Raw genomic sequence first — 20,266 nt, forward strand, 5'->3', positions numbered from 1 at the left:
GTTTTCCCACTTCACTGTGAGCTCCTTGTCTTATTATTTCAGTGCTCTCAGAATCTGACCCAGAATATGGCACATAATAAGCACTCAGTAAGCATTGAGACTTTCCCCTTGACTGCAATTAATTCTCCCATATTTTTTACCTTATTCTCTTATGGACCATGAACAACTATGTAAGAACTAATGTGGTATTGATGATACTCTATTATACCTTCCCAGTTAGCATTTCTGTTTAATAGCAGAGATATTCTGAATATATAATTTCATTATTTAAAGATGTGATTCTGCAGGCCTGGGTAACATGATAAGACCCTGTCTCTACAGAAAATAGAAAAAATTAGCTGGACGTGGTGGCACTAGCTCTAGTCCTCTAGTGCCAGCTATTCAGGAGGCTGAGGTAGGAGGACTGATCGAGCCTGGGAGGTTGAAGTGCAGTGAGCTGTGATCATGCCACTGCAATCCAGCCTGGGTGACAGCAAGACCTTGTCTCAAAAAAATAAAGTAAAATAAGATAGATGTGATTCTCCATGACACTTCAGTCATTAGGTTATGTATGGCTATTAGGAGCTAATATTTGAGGAGAACAAATCTTTTGAAGTCTAATTTGATTTCTACTAAGGATTGTAAGAGACATTGTGGGCAGGGCACAACCTTCAGGCCCCTGGAGGACAAAGTGTGTAGCAAATGCCTTTTTTTTTTTTTTTTTGAGATGGAGTTTCGCTCTTGTTGCCCAGTCTGGAGTGCAATGGTGTGACCTCGGCTCACCGCAACCTCCACCTCCCGGGTTCAAGCAATTCTCCTGCCTCAATGAGAGTGTCTTGCCTGTTAATATGCAATAGTTGAACAAATAAACGTTCCCCCATATCTTTTGGTAACAGTTCATGATCTAAGACGAAGCACAGATATTGGAAAAAAAGAAGAGAAAAGAAAAGACTGTGAATCTTAGTCCCATCTCTCATATTCACCCAAGGATCAAATCAGCCCATTATGTAACTCTCTGTACCCATTTCTTCAACTCTAATATGAGGAGACAGGGCCAGCAGATCTTAAATGCTGATTCCTTTCAATTGTTTACTTATTCTGTTACCTGAGAATTAGCTCTGCAACCCTGAAGAACAATGAAAAAGGAAGTCTGTGGCAAAAAAGGTAGTGGTGGCACTTTCAGGCAAACAGTGAAGTGATGGAGAGGAAATTGACGGAAATGAGAATACGGAAAGAAACCTAATGGAAAGCGTTTGTGAGCATGGAGAGAGATCCCAGAGACCTGAAACTTCTGCCAGAACCTCTGTCAACCCCCAGTCATTAACAGATTTCAGTAATTAAGCTGAAATAAATTGCTTGTGCATAGTGAGAAAGTAAATGGGAAGGTCCTGCTAAGTTTAGGTAGGGAGCATCAAGCCAATGCTGTGAAGGGATACGGTGACAGACAGATCAAGTTACCTGACGGATTAACTCAGTGCTCTTGGGTTTATTAAAACAGATTTCTCGGGTTGGGGCGGGGGAGATGAGGGGATTATCCTTAGAGGGTCTCTAGACCAGGAGATGTTACTGGGGCATGAGCAGGCTCTGAAGAGCACTGTGGAAAACTCCTGCTCTCCAGTGTTTAGGATATGGATAATAACCAAGTGTTGCATGTAAAAATAAAAGGAAAAAAAAAAGAAGAAAAAAGAGAACAAAGCATTTTTTGATGAAAACCCAGGGACTTAGGGAATGCAGACGTACAGTCTGTATCAGTCATTAATTTATCATAGTATCTCCTTGACTTCATTCTGCCATTTCTATTTTAGAATATCTACAGTTCAGTGACTTTTTCAGATGTATTGAGAGCAATCTAAATTGGGCTCTTAGAGATACTTCTTTCTGTTCTTTAGGAAGCCTTTATGCAGTTATCACTTCCTTTTTCCTTCAGCAAAATGAATTGAACAAATCTCCCATATTTCTATGAGAAAGTGCTCTGTCTTTGGAAGGTATGACTCTGCAATGATCCTATAATAAGGAAATCAGGCACAATATTCATTGATCTCAAAGAGCATAAGAAAACATTTGTGTCACAGGAAAAAAATTTGTTTAACTATAATTGTATGTTTATATTTTAATTCATCCCCCATTTGTTTTTTGAGATATTATTCCTTGGAATCTGTAAAGGATGCCTGTTTAAAGCCCTTGGGGTTACAATTTAAACATCTCTAAGTTCAAAGGAATAGATATAGTACAGAGAGATGTAAATTGTATCTTTGTTATTGCTTTATGTATTCTTAGTTTATTATTTTATCATTTGTACTGGTCTTATAAAATTTTCATTTAATTGGGTATCTGTTTAGAGAATAACTGCCATCTACATATTAATAGTACTCTGCTGGAGGAAAAAAAAATCCATACCTAACTCTTAACTAAAAATGAGACAGCATATATTAATAATACCTCTTAAAATATTTTGAGGGAAACAAATCAGTTTGGTTATTATTGCCCATTTGTTTTCTGTGTGTCAAAACAAAGCTCAGGCCTATTTTATGTTCTATCAGAGGACTAAGGAAACAGCTTTCTAATTTCATCATCTCATAGGTGTGTTTCTAATTGCAGTGCGTAACTACCTAATTTAGAAAATGTTCTGATACTTATCTGTGATGGACCACAATCCATGACTTTTTTAAGGCTTTAATTACTAGCATACTGAATCAAAGTGCTTTTTTATGCCTTGCTTTTAAGAAAAAGTCATTTTAAGATTGAATCACTTTCACCAATTATAGTGTAGTAATGATGCAGACATCTTTATGTAGTTATTAGTGCCAGAGCAAACTGGATTCTGATCATTGATGTCTGCAGTATATTTTTATTCATAGAAAATGGAATTTGTTTTAAGCTGATGATCTAGCAGGTATACTCAATTGCTGTGACTATCAGAACCATGATGTTATGTAGATATATAGATAAGAAATCAGTAGGATTGATTTTTTTCTTTTGTTTGGGGTAAAACTTTTAGAAGGAAATGCTGTCTAATGTGTTACTTCCCTAATAAAGCAATTATATTTTTGTGATAAAGTATCAAACCGTATATATATATATGTGTGTGTGTGTGTGTGTGTGTGTGTGTGTGTATATATGTATAAATTTTATTCCCTAAACTGATGAAAGTAAAAATCACTCAAGTCTTATTATTATTGTTTTTTTGAGACAGAGTCTTGCTCTGTTGCCAGATGCCAGGCTGGAGTGTAGTGGCGCAATCTGGGCTCCCCGTAACCTCCGCCTCCTGGGTTCAAGCAATTCTCCTGCCTCAGCCTCCCAAGTAGCTGGGACCACAGGTGTGCGCCACCACACCCAGCTAATTTTTGTGTTTTTTAGTAGAGACGTGGTTTCACCATGGTCTCGATCTCTTGAGCTTGTGATCCGCCCGCCTCAGCCTCCCAAAGTGTTGGGATTACAGGCGTGAGCCACTGAGCCCGGCCCAAATCTTATTTTATTTAAAAATTGTAGCATCTTGTAAAATTCAACTTTTGATATGTGTTATTTGCAAAATGGTTCATTTTCTAAGATAAGGTGAATTTCTTGGCAATATCAGCCTTTACTTTCTACTTCAGTGCTCCCTGTATGTTGTAAAGACTGCAATATAGAGACAGATGCTAGTTGTAAAGATATTTATCACAAAATCAAACTTTGCTTGTATTTAGATTGAATATGAGACTCAAATTAAGAAGATGCTGCTCGAAAAAGATAGCCTAGGACTAAAATGTGAACTGAAAGATGAAGACAGAGAAAAGGTAATAAGCTAAAGTGATAAACTTTCTGTTAACAGAGAGTTTCTAGAGTGTTTATATTTTAAGATATTGTTTTAAATAAAATCATCTTATTGGTAAGATCCTTTTGATTAAACCTTAAGTGATTATTTAAAGATTTTTGCTTACAGAGTATTGCTTTAATGTCTAATTTAATTAAATTTGCTGAAAAGAAGGAGTTACTTTGGGGTAAAAGGATAGACTCTAAAGAAAACCTCAATGTTCTCAATCGGTAAAATCGTTTTTCTAAATCATGCTTTCTAGCTGCTCTTTTCTTAGTTTGTGAAGAGTTTTAAATGAAAAGTAAACAAAATATGGCATTTTGATTCTTTTGTGTGAATATATATAATTTTGTACATGTTAACCTTTGCACAGAAAAAGTGGAAAGAAAAGATTGCATATTTAAGCAATAGACAAAAAGATCAGCAAGGAATACTTAAATAAATTCTGTTATGTATCTGCTGTAATGCAGGCTTCTAATCCTCCTGCCTATCTCCATATAAATGATTCTGTTCAAGACCATAGATGTTTTCTTCGCTAAAAGCAGTAAAGCTCTTTTAGATGAAATGTCTAAAAACATCTTGTAATAACTTGGAGCATGCTGGCAAGAGTAGTCACTTGTGACTATATGTGAAACCCCCTCAGCCAGTCGATATTGTAATAAGCAAAAATGGTAGCATCACTCCATTATTCAGAAAAGCCAACAGCGTGCTTGTTCCTTAGGCTGCAGCATTCATTAAGAAAAGCTTACTGGGCTGAAAGCTGGAAACAGATGATAACGGGATATGATTTTCATATTTAATGCTTTCCTTGGAAGAGTATGTGTGCTACAGATTGATAGAAGAATCAACTGCTACTTTACTAAAAGACTTTCAGGTTTGCCCTATAGCTACCGATGGAATCATTCAGCCAAGAAATTAACTTTTTCTCCTTTTACCTGCTTTATATATCTGCTAAGCAGGCTGCCTGGCTGCCAGTAAATGTTATTATGCAGTTAACTGTTTGGTATTTAAGACTCTTATCAGAAAAGAAACAGAGGCCACACTATTTTGTTTTTATAGTAGGAGGAAGGTTTAGTTTTTCTTTCTTCCGTGCATTAGCAGGCATTAATCTGAGTTTATAGGAAGTTTTAGTTTTCCTTTCTCATAGATTAAAAAGTTAAAAAAAAAAAAACTAGAATTTAGAGCATTCTTTAAACTGTAAGATACAAAACACCAAGCCCCAGCAACCTTGACCTATATAAAAAGGCCTTTAATGATAAATGATGTATAATGCCATTCGATGTGGGCCAAATGTGGTATGATGTGATAGACTTCTAAACCATTCAGGCAGTTTTTCCGTTTGACATTCGGTCATGAAATAATTGATGTGTTTTTAATCTATAAGCCAGTTAGTTCTTTCTATGCCATTCTTGGTAGACATATTCTTAGTATGGCAGTGTCAATGGTACTTCAGTAAAATGGAAGCTTTTTTCCCTGTATTTACACTGCTGATTTTTTACATATGGCTATGGAGTCTCCTTTTAGGACATATTTAAAATTAGAGCAAGAGACATATAGTTGACAACCCTTTAAAATGTTACATATAATAATTAGAAGTCTTTTCATTTATATGGAAAGGTGTCATCTCCTTAAATGCTTTGAATATTGGCTACATAAGAATCAATTAGGTAAAATTTGGAGAAATTTATGTTCTGCCTTTTCTAATTTTCCATTGATGTTCAACCAATTAAAAGGAAAATACATTTCAGTGAAGTAATGTTTTAGTTAATCCTTATCATATATTAATTCCTGAACAATTCCTTATCATATGAGTTATGTCTTATTGCTTAGTAGAAATCCAAGCTCCTCTTCTCTGGGCAGTGATATGAATTGGTCTTGGTCACTGGTCTCCAGGGCCTTTCTTGAAGCGTAGTGCAAGTCACTGGTTGAATCAGTAAATAGTTACTAAGCATCTCTTCTGTTTGAGAAGCCACAGTAGGTATCTCTATGAATGCCACAATTTTCTTACTTTAAAGGTGCTTTTTACAAAGCAATTTTCTAAGGCAGAGAATGGTGTGTGATAAAGTGCCAGTCATATGGGACAAGCATGAGCAACGAGGAGAATGAAAGTCCTGCTTCCTGTGAATTGGGTAGCCGCAGCCCTGGTGGAGAAGGTGGTGTATGAGCTGGCGTTGAAGGACAGGCAGGGTGCCAGTCAGTGGTAGAAAAATGAGCTTGGAAAGTTACGTTGTGGGATTTGGTACCTGGAACTATGGTACCAGACTAAGAACTGGGATTTCTTTCTCTATTTAGTGAGAGAGAGAGAGAGAGTACGTGTGTGTGTGTGTGTGTGTGTTGGAGCAGATGAAGGAAGGACTTGTGAGCAGAGCAGTCACAAGGAAGATGAGGCAGGCAGTACTGTGCAGGATGAGCCTGGGGAGGAGTACATGGAGCTGAGGAAATCAGGCTCCGTTCAGGCAGGAGGAATTAACAGAATGGAGGGCCTGTATTGGGGATGGCCATTGAGGTGGAAAACACTAATAAAGGGGAGAGGATCTATCAAATTGGTAATAATTCTTAATTATAAAAAGATACATTTTTTAAGTGGATGTATAGCTTTCAACCATAGGCAGTAAGTTGGATGCCAAGAAAAGTCGTCAAGTGGTGGGTGTCCATTTTTTAAATATAAAACTCTGGCTCAGTTTTGGTGTAGGACATCCATTGTTGGCTTGCATCCAGTAGTTACTCTTGAGAATCACGCATTCACTTAGAAGGATTAATAGCTAGTCTATTCATCCGTCATGCTTGTTTCCATTATTAACTTATTTAGTCAACTTTAACAAAAAATAGATACCAAAAAGACACATTTCAAGCCCCACTTGAATCCTCAAAAATTTTACTATAATAATTCTTCACCTCTATTGTATATATTGTTATTTTTTATTTTGGGGCCAAATTCTGTTTTTTTCCAGGCGTGTTCTTCTGGTTGAAGAACAATGACTAGAGAATATACACAAAGAAAGATCAAGATAGTGTTTGTGAATGAGAGTGTACATTTGGGGATGGGGGTTGTGCAGTTTCTTTGAACTATTATGCTGTGAAATATATTGTACTAGAAGTAGAAGCGAATTGATTATACTCTGGCAGGGCTGGATAGGTGTGGAGGACCAGGGAATTTCATTATAGAGCTAAAGACTTGTTGGGGAGTGTCACTTCGACTGTGGTAACCCTCCCTGCAAGGATCAGGTGGAGAATGGTTATAAAGGTGTTACTTCCACTTTTAATACTAGTAGTAACAATGGGTAATAATCACTGCACTTTTACTTTGCTAGGTGCTGTATTAACACCTCATATATATCAAGTCATTTAATCTTCTCAAGAACCCTGGAAGCAGAGGATATTGTTGCTCCCATTTTATAGTAAGGCTCAGAAAAGTTAGTTAACTCCCCGAAAACTACACAGCCAGGCAGAGCCAAAATTCAAACCCAGGCCATCGGACTTCGGTGTCCATGCTATTAACCACCTTGCAACAATGCCCTCTAGGGTAGTAGGGGTAGCTCTTCAAATGTTGGAGAAATTCCTGGTGAAATAAAATCAACTTTAAGTTCTACATTTTTACCTAGCCTTAAGGGAGGAAATGATCTTCCTTGGTGCTGTAGCATTTGAAACTGAATCAGGTGAGCCATGGCAAGCAGAGGACCCACCCCCTAAACTGCCCACGTTTGCAATAAAAGAAGCATCCGTTTCTGTTGGCTTTGTTGGGCAGAAGAAATGCCTTACAGCTCAACTGAAGAAGAACTTGAAGGGAGAAAGCCTGCACAGCCACAGGAGATGGCTGTGTGCGTGGTGTGCAGGGATGAGCTGTGCAGTGGCTTTCGCCACAGAAATGAGCATGTCAGGAGAGGTGTCCAAGGTGCTCCCAGGACCAGTGCCACTGCAGGAGAGGCACAAGACAGAGAAGATGACACCCCAGTGTGAGATGGTGGAAAGGGTTCTTACATTCCAGATGAGATAGACTGCTGTTCCCAGGATCTGAGCACCATTCATAAGACCAAGGCCCCCACTGTAGGGCCTGGCTCATCTCCAAGGAGTAAAGGAACCAGATACCTTGTGTGGGGGAAACCTGATTGAAATAAATATCGCAGCAAGGGGAAAGGAATCCTAAAACTAAACTGAAGTGTCCCTATTGAAAGAGCAAGTGAGTTAGGTTGGAATCCCCCAGGAAGGATCCTAACACAAGTATTTGAGTGTAAGCAGTTTATTTGGGAGGCAGTCCCAGGAAGCACAGATAGAAGAGGGAGGAAGTGGCATGGGGAAAGGAAAGCAGGCTGTAGGAGTGTGTGATTGAGTGGGTTACCACTCAGAGCACCTGGTGCTTAGTCCCATTGGGAAACTTGGATGACTGTGTAGGGCATGTGTCAGGGATATCCCATTTGAGGAGTAGGAAAGGGAGGTGTTTCCCCTCCAGGTCTGCCACTGCCCAAGTGCCATGCCTGGCTCCTCTTCTGGTGCTATGCAGCAGCGAAGAGAAGTGCTTGGGCCAAGAGGCACAGGTGCTTACAGGAGGATGCCAGGCAGGTACTGGAACAGTGAAGGCCCAGGGATATAGGCCCGCCCTCTCACCTGCTATGGGAAGGAACAGTGGGTGGAGGAGGTAGTCCTTACTAGCCCACAGTGCTGCCTTCACCAGCAGTCTCCTTGCTCACTGTAAACAATACAAAAATCTCCCTAGAGGGGGGCTCTGAGTAGTTGCCTTCACAGGGAATGTAGCCCTCAGCTCTGCCATCCTCAAAACTGGGGCTGTACTTGACTTACACAGAACCATGACAAGTCAAAAACTAGTCTTTCTTTGTTCAGCTGGCCCTTTTTATATTAATTGATCTCTTATTTATATGTGTTTATATTCAGAAAACAATTAAAAATTAACCCGAATTATACAAATTGTATTTCAAGCCCTGTCCCTAACATCTGCAGACCTTTTTTTCAGGAGTGGGTAGAGCATACTCTTTCCCAGCTTACTAGACAGTAAGCTTCCACGTGGCAAGGCCCAGCCCCTTCTTGCCTGCCGCGCCACCCCACAGCACCCTGCACCTGGTGAGTGATGATGGCTTGCTGACCTGAAAGGAGGAAGAGGAGAGAGCTGCTCTCTGACTGACGGATGCTCCCCACTTCATGTAGTGTTCAAGGGCAGATGACATTGGGACTCTCCACTCCTGCTTTTGGGGGTGCCTTCCAAGGAGCTAAGTGGGGAGTGTGGCTCTGATGGACAGCTCCCCCATTAGTCTTTCAGGCACTGTACAAAGGACTTTGTATATATAGGCATATACAAATACACATTGGTTACAGCAACCTTACAAAATAAGAACTATTTTAATGCCCATTTTACAGATTAGGAAATGGGAGCTCAAAGAAATTAGGTCACTTAATTTCTCAGTCACACAGCTGGTAAGTGGCACACTGGTCTGAAGTTTTAATAAACATCAGCCTGGTTTTCAGTTACTGGAAGAAAGGATTAACTTGGTGGGAGAGGGCCTTTTTAAAAAGGTATTAGCTACTCTCTTATAGTCAAGAATGAAAGAAAAACTATTTTTAAAACTTACCTTTTGTGGGGACATTTGGCTAGCCAGCTATCTTCCTTTGCTCTCCTCTGTGCAAGTCTATCATGTGACAAAGGCTCTAACAAGTGAGAAAATTGTATTCACAGATACAGGTGCCTGTGGTGTAGTGGAGTGAGAGGGAAGAGAAAAAAAAGTGGATGAGAAGGGGAAAAGAAACATAAGTCAGTTTAACAAGATGAAGATAAATTTTGTGGGGAAAGACTGTTTCTTTTTTCCTTTTGATAGTAGAAAAGGGTTTATAGAAGTTCCACGGGAGAACAAGTATTGATTTCTTGTTCTTTAGAAGACTTTACAAATTCATATATTTATAGTCCATGAAATAATGTATTTTTAGAAAAAGATACACTTCATGCAGTCTGGGAAAAAAAGTTAGTGCCTAGAACTTTCTTGGAAAATAATCTGGCAATAATGATCACGATGCATACATACACATGTTCTGTCCTGGCAGTCCCACTTTTGGCAGTATGTCCCCTAGAAAGAAAATCTTTAGTTCAAAACAGCAAAAATATAGTCTGTCTGTTGCAGCATTGCTTGTAGTAGCAAAAACATGGAAGCCGCCTGAATGAGCAGCTGCAGAGGAGAGGCTGAGCTAGGGAGAGAGTGCATCCTCATGATCAAGTGTTCTGCATATGGTGCCCAGAATCCAGTGCGTTACTCTTGATCTGGGCAGTGTCCAAGAAATATTCTTAAGAGAGAAAAGCAGGTTGCAAGGGGTTGCTTACAACACACCCTCACTTTGTGCAAGTAGCCAAACCTTAGTACGGAATTTGTTGTCATGGGTTTGAAGGAAGGTGTTAATAGGCATCCTAACTGGTTTGCTTCAGTTACCTCGTGGAGGGAGGCAGTGAGGTGGGGAAAATAAGTAACTTGTTCTTTACATATCTTTGCTTTGTGTCTCATTTCTATAATTTAATAATTTTAATGCAATTTTAAAAATTAAACGTATGAAGAAGGGATGAGCAGGTGGTTGGTTCATTTTAGGAAGAAGGAGCCTGCTTGTGGTTGAGACTGTTCTTTTACTTGTGGGGGAGTGTGGGTTGCTTATGTCCTTACTCAAATCCCTCAGAATTATAGAAAGTGGAGGTGCCTTTCTATCCCTCTGATGTAGTTCTGCATATTTCTTTTGTGAATGGGGATCTCTTAAGAGAGTTCTATCCCAAGTTACCCTATTTGGGGATGGTGGGGCATTACAGGGAATATGAATTGTATTATAAAAAGAAAGGGCTGTTACCTTGACATTTTTAGGTACTTGTTAAGCCTCTTAGGAAGTGTTACTTGAAAACCATAACTTAACTTTGTATTTCTTTGACCAACACAGTTGGATAGGCCTACAGATGTTAAGAGAGAGTGGTTCTGGGGTGTACATGTTTATTTTGTGAAAGTTACCTGCTGGCATTATTTTGGAATGCTGGATTTCTCTTGAAAGCTCATACTTGCTATTCTCTTACTCTTCCATTTGCCCCATACAGGGTAGGTTTTATTTATCATATATAAGTTCTATTCAGGGTCTATTTTAGTGAGATCAGATTTTGAATTATTTGAAGTTAGAAATAAGGTGCAGCCTTCAGATTCATTATTAGGAATTTTTATATTTGTTTGTTTTAAAAAGCCTGGTTAAGTAACGCAATTTGAGTTTGACTGACTCCCTTTTGGATATTGTAGTGTAAGAAATCTGCATTGTAGTCCTGGTGTCTGGGTTTGAATCCTGGCTCTGTGAGGATGGACAAGCTCCTCAACCTGGCTACATCCCATAAGAGTAGGGCTAATAATAACGGTTGTTTTGATAATATACATCTCTTAGCTGCAGCTTATCACCTGTATGTGCTTGATAAATGTTCACTGCTCTTGGTGCCACCGTCAACACCATCATCACCATTTTTGTTCTCCACTAGGGTAGCCTTACTTTGATCCTGATTCTTGCCACTTATTTAAGATAGTGAAGAGGCTGGTGTGAGCGTAGACACTACCTATGAATTGAAGAAATAGGAGGTAATGCCACTTGATGGTGACACCTCATGAAGATTAATTTCGTAGTGATTTACTGTGCAACATAATTTACAGATTATACCGTTAAAACCTAATTTAACAGATACATCTAAAAATTTAGATAGTTCCAATAACTGTTGAATTTCATCACCAGAGCTATGTCTTTGTGGTCTAAGTTGTGAGATTTTGGTGGTGACTATAATTTATCATGGTGGCAATATGTAAGAAGACTTAAAAATCACAATGGCATGCTATGTTAATTTGCTAGGGCTGCCATAACAAAATACCACAAACTGGGTGTTTTAAACAACAGAAATGCATTTCTTGAAGTTCTGGAGGCTGGAAGTCCAAGATCAAGGTGCCAACGGGGTTGCCATCTGATGAGGCCTTTCTCCTTGAGTCATAGAAGGGGCCTTCTCACTGTGTCTTCATTTGCTCTTTTCTCTGTGTGCATTAACAGAGAGATTGCTGGTGTCTCTTTCTCTTCTTACAAGGACACCAATTCTACTGGATTAAAGGCTCACCATTATGACCGAATTTAACCTTAATTACCTCCTTTAAGGCCTTATATCCAAATAGAGCCACATTGGGGATTGGGGCTTCAACGTATGAATTGGACGTAATTCAGTGCATGATATGTGGTAAAGCAAAATAATTTCTTTAGGATTATCGCATGTAAATTACTGTTAATGGATTTTTAAAAATCTTCTCAATATGACTTAAGAACTTACTTACATAGAAATTAAAAACAATAATTGTACCATGTGAAAAGCTGAAAATTTGGCCTAACAGCTTCATTTCCATTCTGCATTTAACTTGCTGTTTTTCGTTCCCTTGTCTGTGAAAATAATGATAAGAAGAAAAAATAAAGATTTCCTTAGCATTTTGCAAACCATGAAGCATAACATTTTTTTCAAAGTATATTAATGGTTAAGGTGTGCCTTTAAATACTATAGTTCATAATGATTAAGACATCATTAGAATTCTAAACTTGTTAATATCTTCTTGTGTTCACTCCTCTTCTTTTCCCCAGTAGAGATGAATTCCTAACTTAAAAGTTACCTTCTGTTCACTAATAAATATTTTCAGTCATGTTCATTTGCTTTGCTATTGCTTCCCCCAACTCCCAATATTTTTTAAGACTGCGGATGAATAACTGTGACAAGAAATGAAGAACTGAACTAAAATATTGGATTATAGATTTATCTCTAGCACTCAACTACAGAAAGTAATAGGAAGGTGTGGAAGCATTGGTCATTATGTCAGATCCTTAAATACTGATACATGCCGCTGCTTTTGGCAATAACACCTGTCTCTCAAAAACTTTTGAATTCCTAACATTATTCCTATGTCAACAATAATGTGAAACATGGCATTCTCTTTTCAGCTTCCCTGGCTCAGAAACTGCTTTGAGAAGACATAAAATAATGTTCAGAATTTAAGATTAAAGAGCACTCTGTTTCCTGTTGCTAAGCTAATAAAATGACAGACTTTTAAAAAAGAAAAGAGACACCTGTGTTAGAGCCTGATCTCAGCAAATGGGAAACCTGCCAGCCTACAGAAACCCAGCTTGCATTTTACCGGAGCCATTATTTTACTTTGCAAGTGTTGAGCTAGTTCAAATGTAGCATTGACTTATAGTGAGCACAATTAATTTTTGCAACTTATAGTGAGCACAATTAATTTTTGCAAGTTTCTCATTTTTGTGTGTATGTAATTGCTGGTGGGAATGTAAAGCGGTACAAACACTTTGGAAAACAGTTTGGCAGTTCCTGAAAATGTTAAACATATCGTTACCATATGAGGCAGCAATTTCAGTCACACGTTGCTGTGTACAAGACTGGACACAAAAAGTGGACAAAAGTATAGCAGCATTATTCATAGTACCCAAAAAGTGGACACAGTTCACATACCCTCATCTGATGAAGGGTTAAACAAAATACACTATATCCATAAAACAGAATATTATTTGGCCACAAAAAAAATACTGATAAATGCCGCAAAATGGCTAAAGCTTGAAAACATTGTGGTAAGTGAAAGAAACCAATCAAAAAAGACAACATATTATATGATTCCACTTACATATTAATAAAATTTTCAAAATAAGCGGATTTTACAGACAGAAAGTAGATTAGCGGTTGCCTAGGGCTGGGGACTGACTGGGGAGGATGGGGAGTTACTGATAAAAGGTATGGGGTTTCTTGTTGGAGTGATGAAAAAATGTTCTAAAATTGATTGTGGTGATGGTCACACAAAATCCACTGAATTATATGCTTTTAAAAGGATAAATTTTATGGTGTGTGAATTATATCTCAGTAAAATGGTTTTAAAAAGTTTAAATCAAGTTGAATTTATTAAACCAGAAAAAAGAAAAGAGAATAGCAATGTTAATATCCTTGACATAATTCTATATAAACACATTTTGGTAAATATTTTTTCCTGTGTTTAGAATTTATTTTATATAGTTAGAAGCATACTGAGTATATCATTTTTTAAAGTTTATCATATCTAAGTATCTTTGTTATGACATAGTCTTTGTCTCATTTTTATGACTTCATGATCTTTCCCTATTTTATAGTCATATAGGTTGCTCCAGCTTTTTATGATTTTAAATAATGCTATAAGTGAACTTGTTTGTCCACATAGCTGTTTTTTTCTGTTAGGTTTATTTCCTTATTATGATGGATTTTCGTGTAGAATTACTGAATCAAAGACAACAGCATGGTTAGAACTCTTGATGCCAGATTCTTTTCTAAGAGGATTCTGCCCATTTATTCAGCTAACAATAGTTTAAGAGCTTCTATTTCACCTAACCTTCCTTGGTACTGGGGAGTTATAATTTTTTAAAATCATCTTTATTTTACAATAATTTTAGATTTGCAGAAAAGTTGCAGAGATGGTACAGAGTGCTCCCTTGGATCCTTCACCTAGTTTTCACCATTGTTACCATCTTACATTATTACCATGCCACACTTGTCAAATCTAGGAAACCAACACAGGTACATTGCTATTAACTAAACTCAAGACTTTATTCAGGTATTACCAGTTTTTCCATTAATGTCTTCTTTTTTTGTTGTTCCAGGACCCAATCCAGGATTTTACAATTTTAATTTTTAAAAATTTAGTATAATGTGTATCGAATGGTATCACATTGTTGTCCGTCTTAGACAGAGCATTATAATGGAGCTGAAAAAATTCCTGTTGCCTAATGACTTAACATTGTAGTACAATGCATTCCTGACCTGTTTGTGGTAGTGCTGGTGTCAACAAACCTACTGTGCTGCCAGTTGTATAAAAGTATAACACAATCAATAATGTATAGTATATAATACTTGGAATAATAATAACAATTGAGTTTGTTACTGGCTTATTATTGGGCCAGTTGACAAAATTGGATTATGGGCTGTGGAATAGAAAACAAGATTATATCAATGTTAAATATTCTGATTTTGATCATGAACTTTACTCAAGAACAAGAATGTCCCTGTGCCTTTGGAAATGCTCACTGAATTGCTTAGTGGTAGATAGGCAGGGTGTCCTAACTTACCCTCAAATGATTCAGAAAAAAAATATTATGCTTATATTTAAGTATACACACATATAGATACAAACTCATATATGTAGAGGGAGAGAAAATCATAAATGAGATAAAATGTAAACAATTGGTAAATCTGACTAAACACTATTAGGGAAATATTTTGTATGATTTTTGTAGTGTTTCTGTAAGTGTAAAATTATATCAAAATAAAGCCACACATGTTGGTGCACACCTTCAGTCCCAGCTACTTGGGAGGCTGAGGCAGGAAGTTCACTTGAGCCCAGGAGTTTGATTCCACTCTGAACAACATAGGCCTCATCTCTCTATGTTTAAAAAAAAATTTTTTTTAATTATGTCAAAATAGAAAGTTACTGCTTCCTAAAAATAAATCTGGCAACCACCAGAAATATGGCAGGAAGATGAAGATGACCTTCCTGTTGAATCAAAGCAGATCCTTAAGTACAAGTTGCCTTTTTTGGGCTCTGCATTGTCCACAGACTTTTATTTTTACACATCATTAAGGGCCACCTTTTTATAACTCCTGACTTGTTACAGGCAACTAACATGCCATGTACTTATTAATTAGTATATTACTGGAGTTTGTTGAGGACCCAGAGTTCAGTATTCCAAGAAGTTTGGCAATTGCAAAACAGTTAATAATGACTTACTGTCACAGAGACTGGTAAATGCTCCTCTTTTTGGGAAATAAACCTCTGCTAACAGTGTTGTCTCTTGAATTGAGTCCTTATTTTTATGTTCTGTAGTTCTGAAGCATTTACTATATGCTGCATCATGGTTCCCCACTACTTTTCCTGACTGCACAGATGACCAATCTGATTGTTATTTCTCTCTAGTCCTTGGCTCTGGATTCATTGTTAAGTTTTGCCTCTCTTAGTGGGCGAGAAACATTTGAGAATCACTAGTTGAAAGGAGTAACTCAGGGGCACTTCCTTTGGCCCTCCTCAGCTGACTTTCTCGTATCTGAAATGTGCTTTCTTTTACGCTTTGGCTTGGCCTTTAGCAGATCAAAAGAGGAAGGTGCTTAGGCCTCCTGTGTCCTCCCTGTACTGGGTTAGTCGTTGCTCTGGTGTTGGTGCATTAACACTTCGTAAACTGGTCTTGAACATGAAAAATTAAAGGCTTCTCAGACTTACAAGTCTGAGAGTGATTTGCCTCATGTCTCCACCAAATGACTGCTATTGCACAGCCGCTCTGAGACCACCCCGCCCCCAACCAGCCTGCTGAAGTCTCCACCCTCAGAGCCATCTATTTGCAGGAAAAATGAAAGTAGCTGTTAGATTACACATTGCCTTTTTTGGGCCCTGCATCATCCACAGACTTTTGCTTTTATATGTCATTAAGGGCCACCTTTTTATAACTCCTGATTTGTTACAGGCCTGTTTTAAAATTTATCTTTGTTATTATATCAGTATAATATATATCAGCTTTTTTATTACAAAAGAATAGAAGACACATGTATTACAAATACTATTCATTGATGAGTTAGAATGTTGATTAATATCATTTTTCTATTTAAACCACATGGAATAATGGAAAATTCTTTAAAATGACATAATGGCCTCTTTGGATGGTGAAATGACACTATTCTATAAGTCAGGCTTGACCCAGCAATTTCAGTTCTGGAAAAGCATCCTACTGATACCCTCGCCTGTGTGCAGAGATACATACACTCAGGGGTAATCAGTGCAGCATGATTTGGAGTGGAAGATGGTGGGAAACAAACCAGTGTCCTTCAATAGCAGACTGTTTACATAAATTATGGTACATCTATAGAATAGGATAATATGCAGCTGTTAAAATTGAATGTAATAAAAACTGTAATTATATAATGCAAAGTATGTCACCCTTTACACACATACCTACTGGTGTGTCCAGGTCCTTTCTGCAGGAACCTAGAGTTGCTTTCTCTGGGGAGAACAGCTAGAGGAATAAAGGATCATGAAGGTAGAACTTCCTTTTTCCTCTGTACTTTTTTATCCTGCTGGATCTTCCTGTCCGTCCTCCCTCTATGGGGAGAGATGGGAGAGATGTACTTTTTCTAATCTTTTTTTTGTTCGTTGAAGACAGGGTCTTACTCTGTAGCCCAAGCTGGAGTGCAGTGGTGCCATCATAGCTCACTGCAGCTTTGACTTCCTGGGCTCAAGCAGTTCTCCTGCCTCAGTCTCCAAGTAGCTGGGACCACACATGTGTGCCACCATGCCCAGCTAATATTTATTTATTTATTTATTTTTGAGATGTAGTTTTGCTTTTGTCACCCAGGCTGGAGTGCAGTGGTGTGATCTCGGCTCACTGCAACCTCTGCCTGCCAGGTTCAAGTGATTTTCCTGCATCAGTGCCCCTGAGTAGCTGGGATTACAGGTGCCTGAATATCCTTTCATTAAAAAAAATTTTTTTTTCAATTTTTTGTTTTGTAGAGATGGAGTCTTGCTAGTCTCGAACTCCTGGGCTCAAGCCATCCTCCTACCCCAGCCTCAGTGCTGGGAACTTTTTCTAATCTCAGATTAACTGCATAACTTAATTTCTTTTCTGAGAATTTTTTATTCGTTTGTTCATTTTTTTTGGCAATAGCTTTATAATTTTTGTTATATTCAGAGTTGTGTAGCCATAATCACAATCAATGTGAGCATAGTTTCATTCCTGAAAAAAACCCCACACCTGTTAGCAATCACTCTTTACCTCCTCAGATTCCTTCTACTCCCCATCACCCACCCCTTCCATTCAGTCCCCAGCCTGGGCAAACAGTTAACTACTTCCTGTCTCTAAAAATTTGGCTATTCTGAACATTTTCTGTAAATGAAATCTTAGAGTAATTGGACTTTTGTGACTGGCTTCTCATTTATCATGATATTTTCAAAGTTCATCCCTGATGTAGCAGGTATCAGTAATTCATTTCTTCTCATAGCTGAAAATTATTCCCTTGTGTGAATGTATTACATTTTATCTAGCCATCTAATGATGGCCATTGGAGTTATCTCTACTTTTGGCTATCATAAATAATGTTGCTATGCATATCCTTGTACAAATTTTTGTATAGTCATATGTTTACACTCTCCATACCTCTGCCTAGATATGGAACTACTGATCAGATGGTAACTCTATTTGACTTTTTCAGGAGCTGCCAAACTTTTCTAAAGTGGCTGCACCATTTTATATTCCCATCAGCACTGTATGATTCTAATTTCTCCACATCCTGGACAACACTTGTTATTGCCTGTTGTAGTGAGTTCTTATAATCTTATGTTGCCTCGGCATCCGTTTTAAATCTAAATTGAACCGTCTCATACCAGAAGAAAGACTCAGTCACCCCTGACACAGTTTGCAGTTCCACCCTCCTCCCCAGTTCCTCAGTGTGGTCGATCTAGCTACTTTCTGGTGACCACATCCCTGTGGGACAGCTGGATGCAGCCTGCTTGACAGGCCCTTCTGACCTTCGCATCCCCCATAGACCACACCGATATGCCACAGTGGCCACCTCCCAGTCACTGGGTAACCTCCCAGAACTCATGCCTGCTTGCTTTAAACTCACCAGTTAAAACTCCCCAGCCGGACACAGTGGCTCCCACCTGTAATCCCAGCACTTTGGGAGGCCAAGGCGGGTGGATGACCTGAGGTCAGAAGTTCAAGACCAGCCTAACCAACATAGAGAAACCCCGTCTTTACTAAAAATACAAAATTAGCCAGTCGTGTGGTGCATGCCTGTAATCCCAGCTACTCAGGAGGCTGAGGCAGGAGAATCGCTTGAACCCAGGAGGCAGAGGTTGCAGTGAGCTGAGACCACGCCACTGCACTCCAGCCTAGGCAACAAGAGCGAAACTGCATCTCAAAAACAAACAAAAAAAACTCCATGCTGCCTGTGGGAAATCTGTTTGGAAACACCTGGGACTCAAATAAGACATTGGCTCATGTGTCCTTCCCCACAAACCCCACTTCTACCATGTGAGGATATGGGTCCCTTTTCTCTCTCTCTGCTTGTACTCCCTGACATTTGTGTGTTTGGCTTGCAGGCATGCTGTGTGCTCCCAGAACCTGTAAGTGATAATGTCTTTATTTCCATCTCTTATTTCTTCTGATTATTGGAGGAGTACTCTCCATCTTAAAGATCTTAAACTAAAGCACCTATCATTCTTAGTATAAAGTATAACCATTGCCATGGACTAAATATTTGTGTGCACCCCGCAAAATTCATATATTGAAATTTAATCCCCAAGGTGATGGTTTTTGAGGATGAGGACTTTGGGAAGTTATTAGGTCAAGGGGCAGAGCCTTCATGAGTGGGATTAGTTTCCTTATGAAAGAGGCCCAGGGAAATTTGTCTGCCCCTTCCACCCTGTGAGCACACAGCAGAAAGATGCTGTCTGAGAGAAAGCAGGCCCTTACCAGAGACAGAATCTGCCGGCTCCTGTGTTAACCTTGGACTTCCCAGCATCCAGAGCTATCAGAAACAAATTTCTGTTATTTATGCACTGTCTAGTCCATGGTATTTTGTTATAGCAGCCTGAACAGACCAAGATAGCCATCATAGTGGGGAAAGTGATACCTTATTGTGCTTTTGAATTATGTTTCCCTAATGAGTAATGATACTAAGCATCATTTTGTGTGTTTATTGGCCATTAATATGTCTTCTTTGGAGAAATGGCCATCCAAATCTTTTCCCTACTTTTAAGGGCTGTTTGCCTTTTTATTATTTAGTTATATGACTTCTTTGTGTATTTTGGATACTAGAACCTTATCAGATAATTTAATTTCTCCCATTGTGTAGATTCTATTTTCACTTTCCTAATGATGTCTTTTCAAAGCATGTATTTCTTTTTTCAAAAACATATTCTTTACTCTCTTTTTTTTTTTTTTTTTTGAGATGGAGTCTCTCTGTGTCGCCCAGGCTGGAGTGCAGTGCCATGATCTCGGCTCACCACAACCTCTGCCTCCTGGATTCAAGTGATTGTCCTGCCTCAGCCTCCTGAGTAGCTGGGATCACAGACACCCACCACCATGCCCCGCTGAGTTTTATATTTTTTAGTAGAGACAAGGTTTCACCATGGCAGCCAGGCTGGTCTCGAACTCCTGACCTCAGGTGATCTGCCAGCCTTGGCCTCTCAAAGTGCTGGGATTACAGGTGTGAGCCACTGCACCTGGCTTGCTATCTTTACTATATTTATTTTATGAACTATCATTATTATTAAAATTAAATCGTATGGATTTTGCTGCTTTTTTCTCATTCATTATGTAGAAAGCCATGAGTTTTATAAAACATGATAGGTGCTGATTTCAATAGTCATGCTTTGTTTGACCTCCTTTTATTTCTGAAGAAAAAAACAACCCACCTAGTTGTTCATACACAGTATGTTTAACTCACAT

At 38.6% G+C, this 20,266-nt stretch overlaps 1 protein-coding gene across 6 annotated transcripts in view; it reads left to right on the forward strand.

The window, feature by feature from the left end:
• The window catches only part of KIZ (kizuna centrosomal protein), a 112,544-nt gene that overhangs the window by 15,942 nt on the left and 76,336 nt on the right, over window positions 1–20,266 (forward strand). For all 6 annotated transcript variants that reach the window (XM_032248133.1, XM_032248134.1, XM_032248131.1 and 3 more), the window contains one exon: window positions 3,663–3,752. In XM_032248133.1, the coding sequence (XP_032104024.1) occupies window positions 3,690–3,752 (63 nt within the window). In that variant the 5' untranslated portion in view covers window positions 3,663–3,689. The remainder of the gene's footprint in view (window positions 1–3,662; window positions 3,753–20,266) is intronic.

This window comes from Sapajus apella, unplaced genomic scaffold (genome assembly GCF_009761245.1).
Source record: "Sapajus apella isolate SASKATOON/1434 unplaced genomic scaffold, GSC_monkey_1.0 scaffold65, whole genome shotgun sequence".
Taxonomy (NCBI): Eukaryota; Metazoa; Chordata; class Mammalia; order Primates; family Cebidae; genus Sapajus; species Sapajus apella.